The 20,991-nt window shown below is 48.5% G+C and overlaps 1 protein-coding gene across 6 annotated transcripts in view; it reads right to left on the bottom strand.

Moving 5' to 3' along the window:
• DDX42 (DEAD-box helicase 42) overlaps positions 1-20,991 on the bottom strand; it is a 516,281-nt gene that overhangs the window by 345,445 nt on the left and 149,845 nt on the right. For all 6 annotated transcript variants that reach the window (XM_069238031.1, XM_069238033.1, XM_069238036.1 and 3 more), the window contains one exon: positions 5,470-5,574. In XM_069238031.1, coding sequence (XP_069094132.1) covers positions 5,470-5,574 — 105 coding nt within the window. The remainder of the gene's footprint in view (positions 1-5,469; positions 5,575-20,991) is intronic.

Below are 20,991 nucleotides of genomic sequence, written 5' to 3'. Positions count from 1 at the left end.
GACAGGGCTGATGTCAATCTGTTGATGGTAACAGATGAGGATCAGGAGGCAGAGAGTGAACCTCTCCCTGATCTTCTGTCATCAGACCCAAAAGATGGTACAGTAGATGGAGTGATCTACTCAGACACCCTCTCTGGCCAACAGCAAGCTGATTGTAGGAGAGTCCTACAACAGTTTCCTGAACTCTTCTCCTTAACCCCTGGTCAGACACACCTGTGTACCCATGATGTGGACACAGGAGACAGCATGCCTGTCAAGAACAAAATCTTTAGACAATCTGACCATGTTAAAGAAAGCATCAAGATGGAAGTCCACAAGATGCTGGAATTGGGAGTAATTGAGCGCTCTGACAGCCCCTGGGCTAGCCCAGTGGTCTTAGTCCCCAAACCTCACACCAAAGATGGAAAGAAAGAGATGAGGTTTTGTGTGGACTACAGAGGGCTCAATTCTGTCACCAAGACAGATGCCCATCCAATTCCAAGAGCTGATGAGCTCATTGATAAATTAGGTGCTGCCAAATTTCTAAGTACCTTTGACTTGACAGCAGGGTACTGGCAAATAAAAATGGCACCTGGAGCAAAAGAAAAGACAGCATTCTCCACACCTGATGGGCATTATCAGTTTACTGTTATGCCCTTTGGTTTAAAGAATGCCCCTGCCACCTTCCAAAGGTTGGTGAATCAAGTCCTTGCTGGCTTGGAGTCCTTTAGCACAGCTTATCTTGATGATATTGCTGTCTTTAGCTCCACCTGGCAGGATCACCTGGTCCACCTGAGGAAGGTTTTGAAGGCTCTGCAATCTGCAGGCCTCTCTATCAAGGCATCCAAATGCCAGATAGGGCAGGGAACTGTGGTCTACTTGGGACACCTTGTAGGTGGAGGCCAAGTTCAGCCACTCCAACCCAAGATCCAGACTATTCTGGACTGGGTAGCTCCAAAAACCCAGACTCAAGTCAGGGCATTCCTTGGCTTGACTGGGTATTACAGGAGGTTTGTGAAGGGATATGGATCCATTGTGACAGCCCTCACTGAACTCACCTCCAAGAAAATGCCCAAGAAAGTAAACTGGACTGTGGACTGCCAACAGGCCTTTGACACCCTGAAACAGGCAATGTGCTCAGCACCAGTTCTAAAAGCTCCAGATTATTCTAAGCAGTTCATTGTGCAGACTGATGCCTCTGAACATGGGATAGGGGCAGTTTTGTCCCAAACAAATGATGATGGCCTTGACCAGCCTGTTGCTTTCATTAGCAGGAGGTTACTCCCCAGGGAGCAGCGTTGGAGTGCCATTGAGAGGGAGGCCTTTGCTGTGGTTTGGTCCCTGAAGAAGCTGAGACCATACCTCTTTGGGACTCACTTCCTAGTTCAAACTGACCACAGACCTCTCAAATGGCTGATGCAAATGAAAGGTGAAAATCCTAAACTGTTGAGGTGGTCCATCTCCCTACAGGGAATGGACTTTATAGTGGAACACAGACCTGGGACTGCCCATGCCAATGCAGATGGCCTTTCCAGGTTCTTCCACTTAGAAAATGAAGACTCTCTTGGGAAAGGTTAGTCTCATCCTCTTTCGTTTGGGGGGGGGTTGTGTAAGGAAATGCCTCCTTGGCATGGTTGCCCCCTGACTTTTTGCCTTTGCTGATGCTATGTTTACAATTGAAAGTGTGCTGAGGCCTGCTAACCAGGCCCCAGCACCAGTGTTCTTTCCCTAACCTGTACTTTTGTATCCACAATTGGCAGACCCTGGCATCCAGATAAGTCCCTTGTAACTGGTACTTCTAGTACCAAGGGCCCTGATGCCAAGGAAGGTCTCTAAGGGCTGCAGCATGTCTTATGCCACCCTGGAGACCTCTCACTCAGCACAGACACACTGCTTGCCAGCTTGTGTGTGCTAGTGAGGACAAAACGAGTAAGTCGACATGGCACTCCCCTCAGGGTGCCATGCCAGCCTCTCACTGCCTATGCAGTATAGGTAAGACACCCCTCTAGCAGGCCTTACAGCCCTAAGGCAGGGTGCACTATACCATAGGTGAGGGTACCAGTGCATGAGCATGGTACCCCTACAGTGTCTAAACAAAACCTTAGACATTGTAAGTGCAGGGTAGCCATAAGAGTATATGGTCTGGGAGTCTGTCAAACACGAACTCCACAGCACCATAATGGCTACACTGAAAACTGGGAAGTTTGGTATCAAACTTCTCAGCACAATAAATGCACACTGATGCCAGTGTACATTTTATTGTAAAATACACCCCAGAGGGCACCTTAGAGGTGCCCCCTGAAACTTAACCGACTATCTGTGTAGGCTGACTAGTTTTAGCAGCCTGCCACAAACCGAGACATGTTGCTGGCCCCATGGGGAGAGTGCCTTTGTCACTCTGAGGCCAGTAACAAAGCCTGCACTGGGTGGAGATGCTAACACCTCTCCCAGGCAGGAATTGTCACACCTGGCGGTGAGCCTCAAAGGCTCACCTCCTTTGTGCCAACCCAGCAGGACACTCCAGCTAGTGGAGTTGCCCGCCCCCTCCGGCCAGGCCCCACTTTTGGCGGCAAGGCCGGAGAAAATAATGAGAATAACAAGGAGGAGTCACTGGCCAGTCAGGACAGCCCCTAAGGTGTCCTGAGCTGAGGTGACTCTAACTTTTAGAAATCCTCCATCTTGCAGATGGAGGATTCCCCCAATAGGGTTAGGATTGTGACCCCCTCCCCTTGGGAGGAGGCACAAAGAGGGTGTACCCACCCTCAGGGCTAGTAGCCATTGGCTACTAACCCCCCAGACCTAAACACGCCCTTAAATTTAGTATTTAAGGGCTACCCTGAACCCTAGAAAATTAGATTCCTGCAACTACAAGAAGAAGGACTGCCCAGCTGAAAACCCCTGCAGCGGAAGACCAGAAGACGACAACTGCCTTGGCTCCAGAAACTCACCGGCCTGTCTCCTGCCTTCCAAAGATCCTGCTCCAGCGACGCCTTCCAAAGGGACCAGCGACCTCGACATCCTCTGAGGACTGCCCCTGCTTCGAAAAGACAAGAAACTCCCGAGGACAGCGGACCTGCTCCAAGAAAAGCTGCAACTTTGTTTCCAGCAGCTTTAAAGAACCCTGCAAGCTCCCCGCAAGAAGCGTGAGACTTGCCACACTGCACCCGGCGACCCCGACTCGGCTGGTGGCGATCCAACACCTCAGGAGGGACCCCAGGACTACTCTGATACTGTGAGTACCAAAACCTGTCCCCCCTGAGCCCCCACAGCGCCGCCTGCAGAGGGAATCCCGAGGCTTCCCCTGACCGCGACTCTTTGAACCTAAAGTCCCGACGCCTGGGAGAGACCCTGCACCCGCAGCCCCCAGGACCTGAAGGACCGGACTTTCACTGGAGGAGTGACCCCCAGGAGTCCCTCTCCCTCGCCCAAGTGGAGGTTTCCCCGAGGAATCCCCCCCTTGCCTGCCTGCAGCGCTGAAGAGATCCCGAGATCTCTCATAGACTAACATTGAAAACCCGACGCTTGTTTCTACACTGCACCCGGCCGCCCCCGCGCTGCTGAGGGTGAAATTTCTGTGTGGACTTGTGTCCCCCCCGGTGCCCTACAAAACCCCCCTGGTCTGCCCTCCGAAGACGCGGGTACTTACCTGCAAGCAGACCGGAACCGGGGCACCCCCTTCTCTCCATTCTAGCCTATGTGTTTTGGGCACCACTTTGAACTCTGCACCTGACCGGCCCTGAGCTGCTGGTGTGGTGACTTTGGGGTTGCTCTGAACCCCCAACGGTGGGCTACCTTGGACCAAGAACTGAACCCTGTAAGTGTCCTACTTACCTGGTAAAACTAACAAAAACTTACCTCCCCCAGGAACTGTGAAAATTGCACTAAGTGTCCACTTTTAAAACAGCTATTTGTCAATAACTTGAAAAGTATACATGCAATTTCGATGATTTGAAGTTCCTAAAGTACTTACCTGCAATACCTTTCGAATGAGATATTACAGGTAGAATTTGAACCTGTGGTTCTTAAAATAAACTAAGAAAAGATATTTTTCTATATAAAAACCTATTGGCTGGATTTGTCTCTGAGTGTGTGTACCTCATTTATTGTCTTGTGTATGTACAACAAATGCTTAACACTACTCCTTGGATAAGCCTACTGCTCGACCACACTACCACAAAATAGAGCATTAGTATTATCTATTTTTACCACTATTTTACCTCTAAGGGGAACCCTTGGACTCTGTGCATGCTATTCCTTACTTTGAAATAGCACATACAGAGCCAACTTCCTACACAAGCTAACTAAAAAGAAGACTATAACTAAAATGGAACCTGTTCTTTGTGTGTTTAAGAATCTAAAACTGAAAGAAAGAAGCCTAAAAACAGGCATTTTAAACAGATAAAATAATAGAATTATGGAGAGAAACTGTCATAAGATTTATGACAATCTTGGAAATACTTCTAGGCTAAAAAGTCACTACATTATCAATGAATGTGTTTTAGATCGATCTTGCTTATTAGAAATATTACACATTTACAGAATTAAAAAAAACATGCCAGAAACATGCATTTGATGAAATATCAATTCATCTCTTGTACATGCTCAATAACATATGCCTTCAAACTGAAATAAAAAGGGGTCTCTTAACTGAAAGACATGAACCTTACAACAACAGGCAGTCTTCTCTGGGGCATCTAGAAAATACTTTCTTTCATATTCAGCAGCAATATCAGAATTGCAATCCAGAAAAAAAACAGAAAATTACTTGACAAATTAACAAAAAGGGCATTCACTGATGGTTTGTTTGATGTGTATCTGGATGCATAGTTTTAGGTTTGTCATGGCTCCAGCTGCAGCAAAAATATCTATTCAATGATACCCTCATTCTTCCTAAATGCTTTTCAGTACTTCGCCCTCCAAAAGCCTCTAGTCATTCTCTTTGCAGATTCTGCAAAGTGAGTCTGGCTGGCTGTTTTGGGTGCTTGGAAGGTGAACTGCTGTAACTGTCGATATCCGTTCTGAGCCTTTAGAAACAGGTCTTCATCTGGTTCCTCCGATTTGTTGAGATAATTCATGGTTACTGTAGTGTTCATCTTAATTAGAAACCTGTTTGTCAACAGAGATGGAAGGAAAACCTGGAGGGCTAGATAGACTGCTCTGTCTCCCAGCAAGCTAATTTGATACCATTTTTGTTTCTTCGGCCATGTCCATTTGATCCCAAAATTTCCTTAAGGGCTTTAATCTAATTAGGCATTCACCCATCACAACAGACTGAGTCGGAATTTGTTGACGAAAAGGGGCTACTCCTAAAGTAAATGACTGTGTAAAATAACACAATTATACAGACTACCTGTTCATCAATGACTTCACCAGATAAAGAAATAGACTACACATTCTACAAGGCTACTATTCTGAGCATGTAGAAAATACAACATAAAACAGTGAAGCTTCCATACCTTCCATAGTTTGCAGTGTTATGTTCTCACTTACCCGGAGATTGAGCTTTTGGTGCAGTTCATGCATTTGCTGAGGTGTAAGACTGCTGATTTCTTCATGCTCCTCATAGAAGTTTTTCTCAAATGGAGGGTACGCAATCTGGAGGAAAGGTCAAAGTGTTATATCTCAATTGTGCACCCTAGAATTTACTCCACAGAAATCAAGATACTACTAACAACGTTTTTCATATCAAACACATGTGAATGTATTATCAAAAAGTCATTAATGGACATATTTAGACAACAAAAAGGCAGATGCTAAAGAGCAGTTTAGAAAAAAAATACACTCCATGATTAAGTACAGCAAGGGGTTAGCAAGTATGTAAAATGCAGATTCTATGTCAGGACCAGAGGCGAAGATTATGCTGTTCCTTCTTCACAATTTTTGTTTTTGTTTTTAAACAGCAGCCATAAGAAACATCACATATCATAGAACCTATCTTTCCCATAAACACTAGGGGAGGTAGAACTAAACACGATTGAAACAACAGCCAATCACAATTCAATCCACACTAATAAAGTCCTCTGTCCATATCCATTCCTCCTCTTTCTTCGCTGCTTCTCAGCCCTCTGGTCAGGTCTTCAGTCTCTACTCTAGATAAGACCTTTTCCTTTACTGTAATTGATTAACATTTTTTAGACCTTGCATCCTTAGTGTGGTCTTAACCCAGACCTTTTGCCTTTACCTCCTGTTTAGTTGCTTTATCTTTTGGTTGGCCTTAGGCCTCGGTGCACTTTACCATTGCTAACCAGTGCTCAAGTGCATGTGCTTCTCCCCTAAACATGTTAGCATCGGTGTATCCACAATTGCCATGTTTAATTTACATGCAAGGTCCTTGTGGTATACCATACACCCAGAGCCTGTAAACTAAATGTTATTTGTGGGCCTGCAGCACTGATTTTGCCACCCACTTAGGTAGCCCTGTAAACATGTCTAAGGCCTGCCACTGCAGAGCCTGTGTGCAGTCTAACTGCCACCTTGACCTGGTATTTAAAACCCCTTGCCAAGCCTTGAACTTCCCTTTTCTTATATACAAGTCACCCCTAAAGTAAGCCTTAGGTAGCCCATAAGGCAGGGTGCCATGTAAGCTAAAGGAGGACAAGTACTTTTAAGTTCTTTATGTCCTTGTAATGAAATCCCCCAAAGTCATTTTTCATTACTGTGAGGCCTGTCTGTCCCTCTCAAAGGCCAGCACTGGGAGTTCCTTAAAATACTTTTAAGCTGCATCATGTTTAGTATCATAGAAATGGTCATGCAAAATCCTCCTTACTGGTAAAGTTGGATTTATCATTACTATTTTTGAAATGGCACTTTTAGAAAATAGGCATTACCCTTCTCTCACTGCCTTGTATGTCTACAGTCTATCTCCAACACACCTGGGTTAGGTGACAGCTACATTTGTGCATTTCCTTCAGACACCTACAACACAGGATACTCAGCTGTATCTGCATTCATCTGCATACTGGTGGGTCTTCCAGAGGAGGAGATTGGGAAGGGCTTTCACTTCACTTCACACTTAAAATCTCAAAGGGTAGTGGGCACACCCCTCACAAAGGGGCTGATTATCCCCGACTGATAGCCCGGAACCGGAGCAGAGCTGAATGGCTACCTGTGCACTTCACAGAAACCTTTTGAAGTCATACCCAACTCAAGACTCAACCATCATTCCGTGAGTGACTCCAAGGGCTTTCCCCCAGTTCTACGCCAGGTCTCAGAGACACCAAAGACCTCAAGCACGTGTTTGTTGCAGTTTTGCTGATCACTTAGTCAATACTTCAGTGTGGATTAGTTGCAGCCTGCTACTCATCTACCCGAAATTTCAGTGCGGCTTCATTGCAGGCTGCCGCTCATTCAGCCAAGATTTCAGTGTGGCTTTGTTGTTGTCTGCTGCTCGCCCCATAAGGACTTCACAGTGGCCTTGCAGCAACCTACTGCACATCTCACCAGGACTTTGGAGCAGCTTCAGTGCATGCCGCCACCAGTGTAGCCAAGTGACTGAGACGCACAATACGCGCTGACCTTCCCCAACTGGTGAGCCATGCTTGACCGTAACCCTGGTGCTTGCCCCTACGCAGGCCTGACTCAGATCACTTAGTCTCAACCCCTAGCAGCAGTGGTGTCTTTCCCGACTCATAGGCCCTAGTCATCCAAGTTTCCACTGCGTTCTCTGCAAACTGAGGATACAATACCTTGTATTCTTCACTCAGGCCACTTCCGAACGACCCGACCAACCTACTATATGATTCTTGGAGAGGGACACTTGTATTCTCACAAAATACTGTACAGACTTTAAAAATTAAGCCTCAGACTCGACCTGAAGGAAGCGTACTTCTCAGTTCCGATCATTCCACCCCACCACAAATTCATGCAGTTTCAATGGAAGGGCTAGGTATTCAAATTCACCACCCTCCCATTCAGCTTGTCTTCGGTCCCTTGGTGTTTCATCCAGATCCTCAAACTAATCATGGAACAGCTGCAAGCGCAAGCATCCGCCTGATAGTCTATCTAGGCGATATTCTGTTTATTGAACAATGCCCTTGGTATTTTTCAGAAAACGTGCAGATGGAGGTGGATCTTTGAGTCACTGGGCTTTATCATCAAAGCAGAAAAGTCCCACCTGGTCCCAACAGTCCTCTGCTTTGTCATGGACTCGAGGCATCTTCACTCAGCCTGCCCTTCAGGAAGTTTGCGAATATCAGACAAGTACTTCACAAAACTCTGGCAAAGGACAAAACCTCATTGCGACAGGTGGTGCAGATAGTGGGCCTCCTTTCTTCCTCGATACAGGTGATTTTTCCAGGACCCCTACACTTTCTAGTCTTACAACACCTGAAGGCCTTCCATCACAAGGAGCGGGCCCTGGTAACTCCCCTTTGGGGAACTCTAGTATGGGATCCAGTTCTGATGGATTTTTCTTGGGATTTTACAACCCTTCTAGCCCTGTACCTGACACTCCTGAAGGATCCACCCGGGAGTCTCCACAACATAATGCTGGACCACTCTCTCTGCCTCATGGCGGGCGGATTACTAGAGACTATGGTAAGTTCCACGACTTTCACAACAAGCTCAATATCTACTCACACAAGCATGGGCCTCATCCACGTAACAGATATAAATCCGCTTGATAGAGGTGGTTATATTGGTGTGTGCAAAGGGAACTGGATCCCGTGGGCTCCTGTATTGTCCTGGTGTTGAACTTTCTGGCAAAATTGGCAGTCAGTGGGATAGCTTACAGGTCAGTAAATTAATTCCACTTGGCGATTTCAGCAGGCCATTATCCTATATAGAGCCTCCCGGTGGGAGAACATCTGCTAGTGCAGACGTTACTGTGGAGCATCTGTTTGTCAGTGCCCCTGGCGCCTAGATATTCATCCTTATGGGATGCTAATCGTGTGCTCAATCTCTTCTTATCATGGCAGAGTTCAGGTAAGTTGGCCATGCTCCTTTGCTTGACGTCATGTCAGAGTTTCAGACGTCAGCACTCGAGACTACAGGCAGAGTTTTTACTCCCGACGGGGCTCCCTTCTGTATCTCTAACTGCACACTAGAGTTATTTCTTATATTGCTTTTCCAGACAACTCCAAACTCTGCGTAGTCAGATACATTAAGGCCTATCAGGCAATGACGATGCAGTTGCGACCTCTGGGCAAACGTCAACTGTTGATTTCCATTCGGAAACCTTTAAAGGCAGTTTTCTCCCTTACCTAGGGCCATTAGGTCAGGTGGGTGACGCAAGAGGCAGGCATCATACCTGTATGTCTGGAGCAAACTCGGCAAGATGCACTTTCTTATGTCTAAAGCATTCGGGCTAGGCTTGGAGAATATCATCAATGCTGCTGAGTGGTCCTCAGATTCCACCTTTAGAATCTTTCATTTTAAGTCGGCAAAGGTCATGGCTTTTTTAGTGGCGAGTAAGCTTTGAACTACCATACTCCTGACCTCTGTTCCCAACATACATAAAAAAAAAATCGTAGCTATCATAAAGGAAAGTTTTCAATTCTGTTAAGAACACAGAAGTGAGGATTATTCCCACTTACTGACCAGTAGCTTCCCTACCAATGCTTATTCTGTGTAAAATGGGATGAATCGTTCAGAGTAGGTACCTTGTTGGTCATGTTGTGCAAGGCATGGGATGTTATTGTCCCTGTTGCTTATACTTCTGATGTTTATGATTCATGATATTGTTATGCTTATGCGATTCTATGGTATTGGCATGTTGCGCTGCAGATTCACATGCTGTGCACTGTTCCTGCCATCTAGTGTTGGGCTCGGAGTGTTACAAGTTTTTTTTTTATTCGAAGAAGTCTTTTCGAGTCACGGGACAGAGTGACTCCTCCCTTTCGGCTCCATTGCGCATGGGTGTAGACTCCATCTTAGATTGTTTTCCCCGCAGAGGGTGAGGTAGGAGTTGTTAAAGTAAGGATACTAGAGGTGCCCATGCAATGGAGTAAATGTGTATGTACATAGCTTATTAAAGTGAAAAATATTTACATATATACAATTTTAATGCAACTAAAACGGCTACAGGCTCCCAGGGAGGTGGGAGGGTGCATGTGAATCTGCAGCGCAACATGCCACGAACAGATGTACACTGGGTAAGTGACATTTTCCTTCCGATGCATGTGTGTAAGGAAATGCCTCCTTGGCATGGTTGCCCCCTGACTTTTTGCCTTTGCTGATGCTATGTTTACAATTGAAAGTGTGCTGAGGCCTGCTAACCAGGCCCCAGCACCAGTGTTCTTTCCCTAACCTGTACTTTTGTATCCACAATTGGCAGACCCTGGCATCCAGATAAGTCCCTTGTAACTGGTACTTCTAGTACCAAGGGCCCTGATGCCAAGGAAGGTCTCTAAGGGCTGCAGCATGTCTTATGCCACCCTGGAGACCTCTCACTCAGCACAGACACCCTGCTTGCCAGCTTGTGTGTGCTAGTGAAGACAAAACGAGTAAGTCGACATGGCACTCCCCTCAGGGTGCCATGCCAGCCTCTCACTGCCTATGCAGTATAGGTAAGACACCCCTCTAGCAGGCCTTACAGCCCTAAGGCAGGGTGCACTATACCATAGGTGAGGGTACCAGTGCATGAGCCTGGTACCCCTACAGTGTCTAAGCAAAACCTTAGACATTGTAAGTGCAGGGTAGCCATAAGAGTATATGGTCTGGGAGTCTGTCAAACACGAACTCCACAGCACCATAATGGCTACACTGAAAACTGGGAAGTTTGGTATCAAACTTCTCAGCACAATAAATGCACACTGATGCCAGTGTACATTTTATTGTAAAATACACCACAGAGGGCACCTTAGAGGTGCCCCCTGAAACTTAACCGACTATCTGTGTAGGCTGACTAGTTTTAGCAGCCTGCCACAAACCGAGACATGTTGCTGGCCCCATGGGGAGAGTGCCTTTGTCACTCTGAGGCCAGTAACAAAGCCTGCACTGGGTGGAGATGCTAACACCTCTCCCAGGCAGGAATTGTCACACCTGGCGGTGAGCCTCAAAGGCTCACCTCCTTTGTGCCAACCCAGCAGGACACTCCAGCTAGTGGAGTTGCCCGCCCCCTCCGGCCAGGCCCCACTTTTGGCGGCAAGGCCGGAGAAAATAATGAGAATAACAAGGAGGAGTCACTGGCCAGTCAGGACAGCCCCTAAGGTGTCCTGAGCTGAGGTGACTCTGACTTTTAGAAATCCTCCATCTTGCAGATGGAGGATTCCCCCAATAGGGTTAGGATTGTGACCCCCTCCCCTTGGGAGGAGGCACAAAGAGGGTGTACCCACCCTCAGGGCTAGTAGCCATTGGCTACTAACCCCCCAGACCTAAACACGCCCTTGAATTTAGTATTTAAGGGCTACCCTGAACCCTAGAAAATTAGATTCCTGCAACTACAAGAAGAAGGACTGCCCAGCTGAAAACCCCTGCAGCGGAAGACCAGAAGACGACAACTGCCTTGGCTCCAGAAACTCACCGGCCTGTCTCCTGCCTTCCAAAGATCCTGCTCCAGCGACGCCTTCCAAAGGGACCAGCGACCTCGACATCCTCTGAGGACTGCCCCTGCTTCGAAAAGACAAGAAACTCCCGAGGACAGCGGACCTGCTCCAAGAAAAGCTGCAACTTTGTTTCCAGCAACTTTAAAGAACCCTGCAAGCTCCCCGCAAGAAGCGTGAGACTTGCAACACTGCACCCGGCGACCCCGACTCGGCTGGTGGCGATCCAACACCTCAGGAGGGACCCCAGGACTACTCTGATACTGTGAGTACCAAAACCTGTCCCCCCTGAACCCCCACAGCGCCGCCTGCAGAGGGAATCCCGAGGCTTCCCCTGACGCGACTCTTTGAACCTAAAGTCCCGACGCCTGGGAGAGACCCTGCACCCGCAGCCCCCAGGACCTGAAGGACCGGACTTTCACTGGAGAAGTGACCCCCAGGAGTCCCTCTCCCTTGCCCAAGTGGAGGTTTCCCCGAGGAATCCCCCCCTTGCCTGCCTGCAGCGCTGAAGAGATCCCGAGATCTCTCATAGACTAACATTGAAAACCCGACGCTTGTTTCTACACTGCACCCGGCCGCCCCCGCGCTGCTGAGGGTGAAATTTCTGTGTGGACTTGTGTCCCCCCCGGTGCCCTACAAAACCCCTCTGGTCTGCCCTCCGAAGACGCGGGTACTTACCTGCACGCAGACCGGAACCGGGGCACCCCCTTCTCTCCATTCTAGCCTATGTGTTTTGGGCACCACTTTGAACTCTGCACCTGACCGGCCCTGAGCTGCTGGTGTGGTGACTTTGGGGTTGCTCTGAACCCCCAACGGTGGGCTACCTTGGACCAAGAACTAAGCCCTGTAAGTGTCTTACTTACCTGGTAAAACTAACAAAAACTTACCTCCCCCAGGAACTGTGAAAATTGCACTGTGTCCACTTTTAAAACAGCTATTTGCCAATAACTTGTAAAGTATACCTGCAATTTTTATGATTTGAAGTTCCTAAAGTACTTACCTGCAATACCTTTCGAATGAGATATTACATGTAGAATTTGAACCTGTGGTTCTTAAAATAAACTAAGAAAAGATATTTTTCTATAACAAAACCTATTGGCTGGATTTGTCTCTGAGTGTATGTACCTCATTTATTGTCTATGTGTATGTACAACAAATGCTTAACACTACTCCTTGGATAAGCCTACTGCTCGACCACACTACCACAAAATAGAGCATTAGTATTATCTATTTTTACCACTATTTTACCTCTAAGGGGAACCCTTGGACTCTGTGCATGCTACTCCTTACTTTGAAATAGCACATACAGAGCCAACTTCCTACAATGTGTAGCTGCAGATACACATGCTGTGCATAGACTACAAAGCAGTAATCTCCCCAAAAGCGGTGGTTAGCCTGTAGGAGTTTGTAGGAAGTTGGCTCTGTATGCACTATTTCAAAGTAAGGAATAGTATGCACAGAGTCCAAGGGTTCCCCTTAGAGGTAAGATAGTGGCAAAAAGAGATAATACTAATGCTCTATTTTGTGGTAGTGTGGTCGAGCAGTAGGCTTATCAAAGGAGTAGTGTTAAGCATTTGTTGTACATACACAGGCAATAAATGAGGAACACACACTCAGACAATTCCAGGCCAATAGGTTTTTGTATAGAAAAATATATTTTCTTAGTTTATTTTAAGAACCACAGGTTCAAATTTTACATGTAATACTTCAAATGAAAGGTATTGCAGGAAAGTACTTTAGGAACTTTGAATAATCAAAATAGCATACACAGTTTTCAAGTAAATCACATATAGCTATTTTAAAACTAGACACTTAGTGCAATTTTCACAGTTCCTAGGGGGAGTAAGAGTTTGTTAGTTCTTGCAGGTAAGTAAACCACCTACGGGGTACAAGTTTAGGTCCAAAGTAGCCCACCGTTGGGGGTTCAGGGCAACCCCAAAGTTACCACACCAGCAGCTCAGGGCCGGTCAGGTGCAGAGGTCAAAGTGGTTCCCAAAACGCATAGGCTTCAATGGAGAAGGGGGTGCCCCGGTTCCAGTCTGTCAGCAGGTAAGTACCCGCGTCTTCGGAGGGCAGACCAGGGGGGTTTTGTAGGGCACCGGGGGGAATGGGGGGGGGGAGGGACACAAGTCAGCACAGAAAGTACACCCTCAGGAGCACGTGGGCGGCCGGGTGCAGTGTGCAAACACGCGTCGGGTTTTCAATGGAAATCAATGGGAGACCAAGGGGTCTATTCAGCGATGCAGGCAAGCAAGGGGTGGGGCTCCTTGGGGTAGCCACCACCGGGGAAAGGGAGAGGGCCTCCTGGCGGTCACTCCTCCACTGGAGTTCCGATCTTTCAGGTCCTGGGGGTTGCGGGTGCAGAGTCTTTACCAGGCTTCGGGATCTGGGAGTCAGGCAGCCGCGGTCAGGGGAGCCTCGGGATTCCCTCTGCAGGTGTCGCTGTGGGGGCAACTCTGGCTACTCACAGTCTCGTAGTCGCCGGGGAGTCCTCCCTGAAGAGTTGTTTCTCCACAAGTCGAGCCGGGGGCGTCGGGTGCAGTGTTGCAAGTCTCACGCTTCTTGCGGGGATTGCAGGGGTCTTTAAGTCTGCTCCTCTGAAACAAAGTTGCAGTCTTTTTGGAGCAGGTCCGCTGTCCTCGGGAGTTTCTTGTTCCTCTTGAAGCAGGGCAGTCCTCTGAGGATTCAGAGGTCGCTGGTCCTTGAGAAAGCGTCGCTGGAGCAGGTTTCTTTAGAAGGCAGGAGACAGGCCGGTAGGACTGGGGCCAAAGCAGTTGGTGTCTTCTTTCTTCTTCTGCAGGGGTTTTCAGCTCAGCAGTCTTCTTCTTCGGTAAGTTGTAGGAATCTAAATTCTTAGGTTCAGGAGAGCCCTTAAATACTAAATTTAAGGGCGTGTTTAGGTCTGGGGGGTTAGTAGCCAATGGCTACTAGCCCTGAGGGTGGGTACACCCTCTTTGTGCCTCCTCCCAAGGGGAGAGGGTCACATTCCTATCCCTATTGGGGGAATCCTCCATCTGCAGGATGGAGGATTTCTAAAAGTCAGAGTCACCTCAGCTCAGGACACCTTAGGGGCTGTCCTGACTGGCCAGTGACTCCTCCTTGTTTTTCTCATTATCTCCTCCTGGACTTGCCGCCAAAAGTGGGGGCTGTGTCCAGGAGGCGGGCATCTCCACTAGCTGGAGTGCCCTGGAGCATTGTAACACGAAGCTTGAGCCTTTGAAGCTCACTGCTAGGTGTTACAGTTCCTGCAGGGGGGAGGTGTGAAGCACCTCCACCCAGAGCAGGCTTTGTTTCTGTCCTCAGAGAGCACAAAGGCTCTCACTGCATGGGGTCAGAAACTCGTCTCTCAGCAGCAGGCTGGCACAGACCAGTCAGTCCTGCACTGAACAATTGGGTAAAATACAGGGGGTATCTCTAAGATGCCCTCTGTGTGCATTTTTTAATAAATCCAACACTGGCATCAGTGTGGGTTTATTATTCTGAGAAGTTTGATACTAAACTTCCCAGTATTCAGTGTAGCCATTATGGAGCTGTGGAGTTCGTTTTTGACAGACTCCCAGCCCATATACTCTTATGGCTACCCTGCACTTACAATGTCTAAGGTGTTGCTTAGACACTGTAGGGGCATAGTGCTCATGCACATATGCCCTCACCTGTGGTATAGTGCACCCTGCCTTAGGGCTGTAAGGCCTACTAGAGGGGTGACTTACCTATGCCACAGGCAGTGGGAGGTTGGCATGGCACCCTGAGGGGAGTGCCATGTCGACTTAGTCATTTCCTCCCCACCAGCACACACAAGCTGGCAAGCAGTGTGTCTGTGCTGAGTGAGGGGTCCCTAGGGCGGCATAAGACATGCTGCAGCCCTTAGAGACCTTCCCTGGCATCAGGGCCCTTGGTACCAGGGGTACCAGTTACAAGAGACTTACCTAGGTGCCAGGGTTGTGCCAATTGTGGAAACAATGGTACATTTTAGGTGAAAGAACACTGGTGCTGGGGCCTGGTTAGCAGGGTCCCAGCACACTTCTCAGTCAAGTCAGCATCAGTATCAGGCAAAAAGTGGGGGTAACTGCAACAGGGAGCCATTTCTTTACAGTCTTTCCCTCCTGGGTGAGTGCCTTTTCCTTTCTTTCCATATTGCTCTGGGATGTGTTGTAGAAGCCTATCTCTTCTCATTACTGGTGGGTATACTGGTTTAGGGAGCAGTGGAATAAGTGATTCTCCTTGGAACCGTAGCCAAATGCTCCATCTTCATGTCCCCCCATGTCCATCCGCATGCTCTATAGGTGGAAGACCCCACTGATGCTGGTTAATTGGCTCAATTGTGTGCCGTGGAGACGATAAAAGTCAGCAGGCACTAATCCCCTGATGTAAACAGGGTCCCATGCGGCGTGCCTGTATCTCCACAAGAGGAGTGGCATTCTTCAATGTGGCTGGTTCTTTGAAGTCTTCCCTTCCCTGGCCCAGCACACTGGAAGCATTGGTAGAATTTGTCTCCTTTGCTGTAATAGCAGTAAGGTTTTCAGCAGGAAACAGCTATCCTTGTTTGTCCTCTAGCTTAGCACTACAGAGGCCTGCCACCCGTTTCACCAATTGTAGGAAGTTGGCTCTGTATGTGCTATTTCAAAGTAAGGAATAGCATGCACAGAGTCCAAGGGTTCACCTTAGAGGTAAAATAATGGTAAAAAGAGATAACACTAATGCTCTATTTTGTGGTAGTGTGGTCGAGCAGTAGGCTTATCCAAGGAGTAGTGTTAAGCATTTGTTGTACATACACATAGACAATAAATGAGGTACACACACTCAGAGACAAATCCAGCCAATAGGTTTTGTTATAGAAAAATATATTTTCTTAGTTTATTTTAAGAACCACAGGTTCAAATTTAACATGTAATATCTTGTTTGAAAGGTATTGCAGGTAAGTACATTAGGAACTTTGAATCATTTCAATTGCATGTATACTTTTCAAGTTATTCACAAATAGCTATTTTAAAAGTGGACACTTAGTGCAATTTTCACAGTTCCTGGGGGAGGTAAGTTTTTGTTAGTTTTACCAGGTAAGTACGACACTTACAGGGTTCAGTTCTTGGTCCAAGGTAGCCCACCGTTGGGGGTTCAGAGCAACCCCAAAGTTACCACACCAGCAGCTCAGGGCCGGTCAGGTGCAGAGTTCAAAGTGGTGCCCAAAACGCATAGGCTTCAATGGAGAGAAGGGGGTGCCCCGGTTCCAGTCTGCCAGCAGGTAAGTACCCGCGTCTTCGGAGGGCAGACCAGGGGGGTTTTGTAGGGCACCGGGGGGGACACAAGCCCACACAGAAATTTCACCCTCAGCGGCGCGGGGGCGGCCGGGTGCAGTGTTAGAACAAGCATTGGGTTCGCAATGGAAGTCAATGAGAGATCAGGGGATCTCTTCAGCGCTGCAGGCAGGCAAGGGGGGGCTTCCTCGGGGAAACCTCCACTTGGGCAAGGGAGAGGGACTCCTGGGGGTCACTTCTGCAGTGAAAGTCCGGTCCTTCAGGTCCTGGGGGCTGCGGGTGCAGGGTCTTTTCCAGGCGTCGGGACTTAGGTTTCAGAGAGTCGCAGTCAGGGGAAGCCTCGGGATTCCCTCTGCAGGCGGCGCTGTGGGGGCTCAGGGGGGACAGGTTTTGGTACTCACAGTCGTAGAGTAGTCCGGGGGTCCTCCCTGAGGTGTTGGTTCTCCACCAGCCGAGTCGGGGTCGCCGGGTGCAGTGTGGCAAGTCTCACGCTTCTTGCGGGGAGATTGCAGGGTTCTTTTAAAGCTGCTCCTTTGGATAAAGTTGCAGTCTTTTTGGAGCAGGTCCGCTGTCCTCGGGAGTTTCTTGTCGTCGTCGAAGCAGGGCAGTCCTCAGAGGATTCAGAGGTCGCTAGTCCCTTTGGAAGGCGTCGCTGGAGCAGAGTTCTTTGGAAGGCAGGAGACAGGCCGGTGAGTTTCTGGAGCCAAGGCAGTTGTTGTCTTCTGGTCTTCCTCTGCAGGGGTTTTCAGCTAGGCAGTCCTTCTTCTTGTAGTTGCAGGAATCTAGTTTCTAGGTTCAGGGAGAGCCCTTAAATACTAAATTTAAGGGCGTGTTTAGGTCTGGGGGTTAGTAGCCAATGGCTACTAGCCCTGAGGGTGGGTACACCCTCTTTGTGCCTCCTCCCAAGGGGAGGGGGGCACATCCCTAATCCTATTGGGGGAATCCTCCATCTGCAAGATGGAGGATTTCTCAAAGTTAGAGTCACTTCAGCTCAGGACACCTTAGGGGCTGTCCTGACTGGTCAGTGACTCCTCCTTGTTATTCTCATTATTTTCTCCGGCCTTGCCGCCAAAAGTGGGGGCCGGGGCCGGAGGGGGCGGGCAACTCCACTAGCTGGAGTGCCCTGCGGTGCTGTGACAAAGGGGTGAGCCTTTGAGGCTCACCGCCAGGTGTTACAGCTCCTGCCTGGGGGAGGTGTTAGCATCTCCACCCAGTGCAGGCTTTGTTACTGGCCTCAGAGTGACAAAGGCACTCTCCCCATGGGGCCAGCAACATGTCTCTAGTGTGGCAGGCTGCTGGAACCAGTCAGCCTACACAGATAGTCGGTTAAGTTTCAGGGGGCACCTCTAAGGTGCCCTCTGTGGTGTATTTTTCAATAAAATGTACACTGGCATCAGTGTGCATTTATTGTGCTGAGAAGTTTGATACCAAACTTCCCAGTTTTCAGTGTAGCCATTATGGTGCTGTGGAGTTCGTGTAAAACAGACTCCCAGACCATATACTCTTATGGCTACCTTGCACTTACAATGTCTAAGGTTTTGTTTAGACACTGTAGGGGCACAGTGCTCATGCACTGGTACCCTCACCCATGGTATAGTGCACCCTGCCTTAGGGCTGTAAGGCCTGCTAGAGGGGTGTCTTACCTATACTGCATAGGCAGTGAGAGGCTGGCATGGCACTCTGAGGGGAGTGCCATGTCGACTTACTCATTTTGTTCTCACTAGCACACACAAGCTGGTAAGCAGTGTGTCTGTGCTGGGTGAGGGGTCTCTAGGGTGGCATAATACATGCTGCAGCCCATATAGACCTTCCCTGGCATCAGAGCCCTTGGTACCAGAGGTACCAGTTACAAGGGACTTATCTGGGTGCCAGGGTGTGCCAATTGTGGAATCAAAAGTACAGGTTAGGGAAAGAACACTGGTGCTGGGGCCTGGTTAGCAGGCCTCAGCACACTTTCAATTCAAAACATAGCATCAGCAAAGGCAAAAGGTCAGGGGGTAACCATGCCAAGGAGGCATTTCCTTACACAACCCCCCCCCCCAAACGAAAGAGGATGAGACTAACCTTTCCCAAGAGAGTCTTCATTTTCTAAGTGGAAGAACCTGGAAAGGCCATCTGCATTGGCATGGGCAGTCCCAGGTCTGTGTTCCACTATAAAGTCCATTCCCTGTAGGGAGATGGACCACCTCAACAGTTGAGGATTTTCACCTTTCATTTGCATCAGCCATTTGAGAGGTCTGTGGTCAGTTTGAACTAGGAAGTGAGTACCAAAGAGGTATGGTCTCAGCTTCTTCAGGGACCAAACCACAGCAAAGGCCTCCCTCTCAATGGCACTCCAACGCTGCTCCCTGGGGAGTAACCTCCTGCTAATGAAAGCAACAGGCTGGTCAAGGCCATCATCATTTGTTTGGGACAAAACTGCCCCTATCCCATGTTCAGAGGCATCTGTTTGCACAATGAACTGCTTGGAGTAATCTGGAGCTTTTAGAACTGGTGCTGTGCACATAGCTTGTTTCAGGGTGTCAAAGGCATGTTGGCATTCTACAGTCCAGTTTACTTTCTTGGGCATTTTCTTGGAGGTGAGTTCTGTGAGGGCTGTCACAATGGATCCATATCCCTTCACAAACCTCCTGTAGTACCCAGTCAAGCCAAGGAATGCCCTGACTTGAGTCTGGGTTTTTGGAGCTGCCCAGTCCAGAATAGTCTGGATCTTAGGCTGGAGTGGCTGAACTTGGCCTCCACCTACAAGGTGTCCCAAGTAAACCACAGTTCCCTGCCCTATCTGGCATTTGGATGCCTTGATAGAGAGGCCTGCAGATTGCAGAGCCTTCAAAACCTTCTTCAGGTGGACCAGGTGATCCTGCCAGGTGGAGCTGAAGACAGCAATATCATCAAGATAAGCTGCACTAAAGGATTCCAGCCCAGCAAGGACTTGATTCACCAACCTTTGGAAGGTGGCAGGGGCATTCTTTAAACCAAAGGGCATAACAGTGAACTGATAATGCCCATCAGGTGTGGAGAATGCTTTCTTTTCTTCTGCTCCAGGGGCCATTTTGATTTGCCAGTACCCTGCTGTTAAATCAAAGGTACTTAAGAATTTGGCAGCCCCTAATTTGTCTATTAGCTCATCAGCTCTAGGAATGGGATGAGCATCTGTCTTGGTGACAGAGTTTAGACCTCTGTAGTCCACACAAAACCTCATCTCTCTCTTTCCTTCTTTGGTGTGAGGTTTGGGGACTAAGACCACTGGGCTAGCCCAGGGGCTGTCAGAGTACTCAATTACTCCCAATTCCAGCATCTTGTGGACTTCCACCTTGATGCTTTCCTTAACTTGGTCAGACTGTCTAAAGATTTTGTTTTTGACAGGCATGCTGTCCCCTGTGTCCACATCATGGGTACACAGGTGTGTCTGACCAGGGGTTAGGGAAAAGAGTTCAGCAAACTGCTGCAGGACCTTCCTGCAGTCAGACTGCTGTTGGCTAGAGAGGGTGTCTGAGTAGATCACTCCATCTACTGAGCCATCTTTAGGGTCTGATGAGAGGAGATCAGGGAGAGGTTCACTCTCAGCTTCCTGGTCCTCATCTGTTACCATCAACAGATTTACATCAGCCCTGTCATGGAAGAGCTTAAGGCGGTTCACATGGATCACCCTCTTGGGGCTCCTGCTTGTGCCCAGGTCCACCAGGTAGGTGACCTGACTCTTCCTCTCTAGTACTGGGTAAGGGCCACTCCATTTGTCCTGGAGTGCCCTGGGAGCCACAGGCTCCAGAACCCAGACTTTCTGCCCTGGTTGAAATTCACCCAGTGCAGCCTTTTGGTCATACCACAACTTCTGGAGTTGTTGGCTGGCCTCAAGGTTTTTACTTGCCTTTTCCATGTACTCTGCCATCCTTGAGCGAAGGCCAAGTACATAGTCCACTATGTCTTGTTTAGGCTCATGAAGAGGTCTCTCCCAGCCTTCTTTAACAAGAGCAAGTGGTCCCCTTACAGGGTGGCTAAACAGAAGTTCAAAGGGTGAGAATCCTACTCCCTTCTGAGGCACCTCCCTGTAAGCGAAAAGCAGACATGGCAGGAGGACATCCCATCTCCTTTTGAGTTTTTCTGGGAGCCCCATGATCATGCCCTTAAATGTCTTGTTGAATCTCTCAACAAGGCCATTAGTTTGTGGATGATATGGTGTAGTGAATTTATAAGTCACTCCACACTCATTCCACATGTGTTTTAGGTAAGCTGACATGAAGTTGGTACCTCTGTCAGAAACCACCTCCTTAGGGAAACCC

This window comes from Pleurodeles waltl, chromosome 6 (genome assembly GCF_031143425.1).
Source record: "Pleurodeles waltl isolate 20211129_DDA chromosome 6, aPleWal1.hap1.20221129, whole genome shotgun sequence".
NCBI lineage: Eukaryota > Metazoa > Chordata > Amphibia > Caudata > Salamandridae > Pleurodeles > Pleurodeles waltl.
The sequence above is the reverse complement of the archived record's forward strand: the minus strand, read 5'-3'. Positions and strand labels throughout refer to the sequence as shown.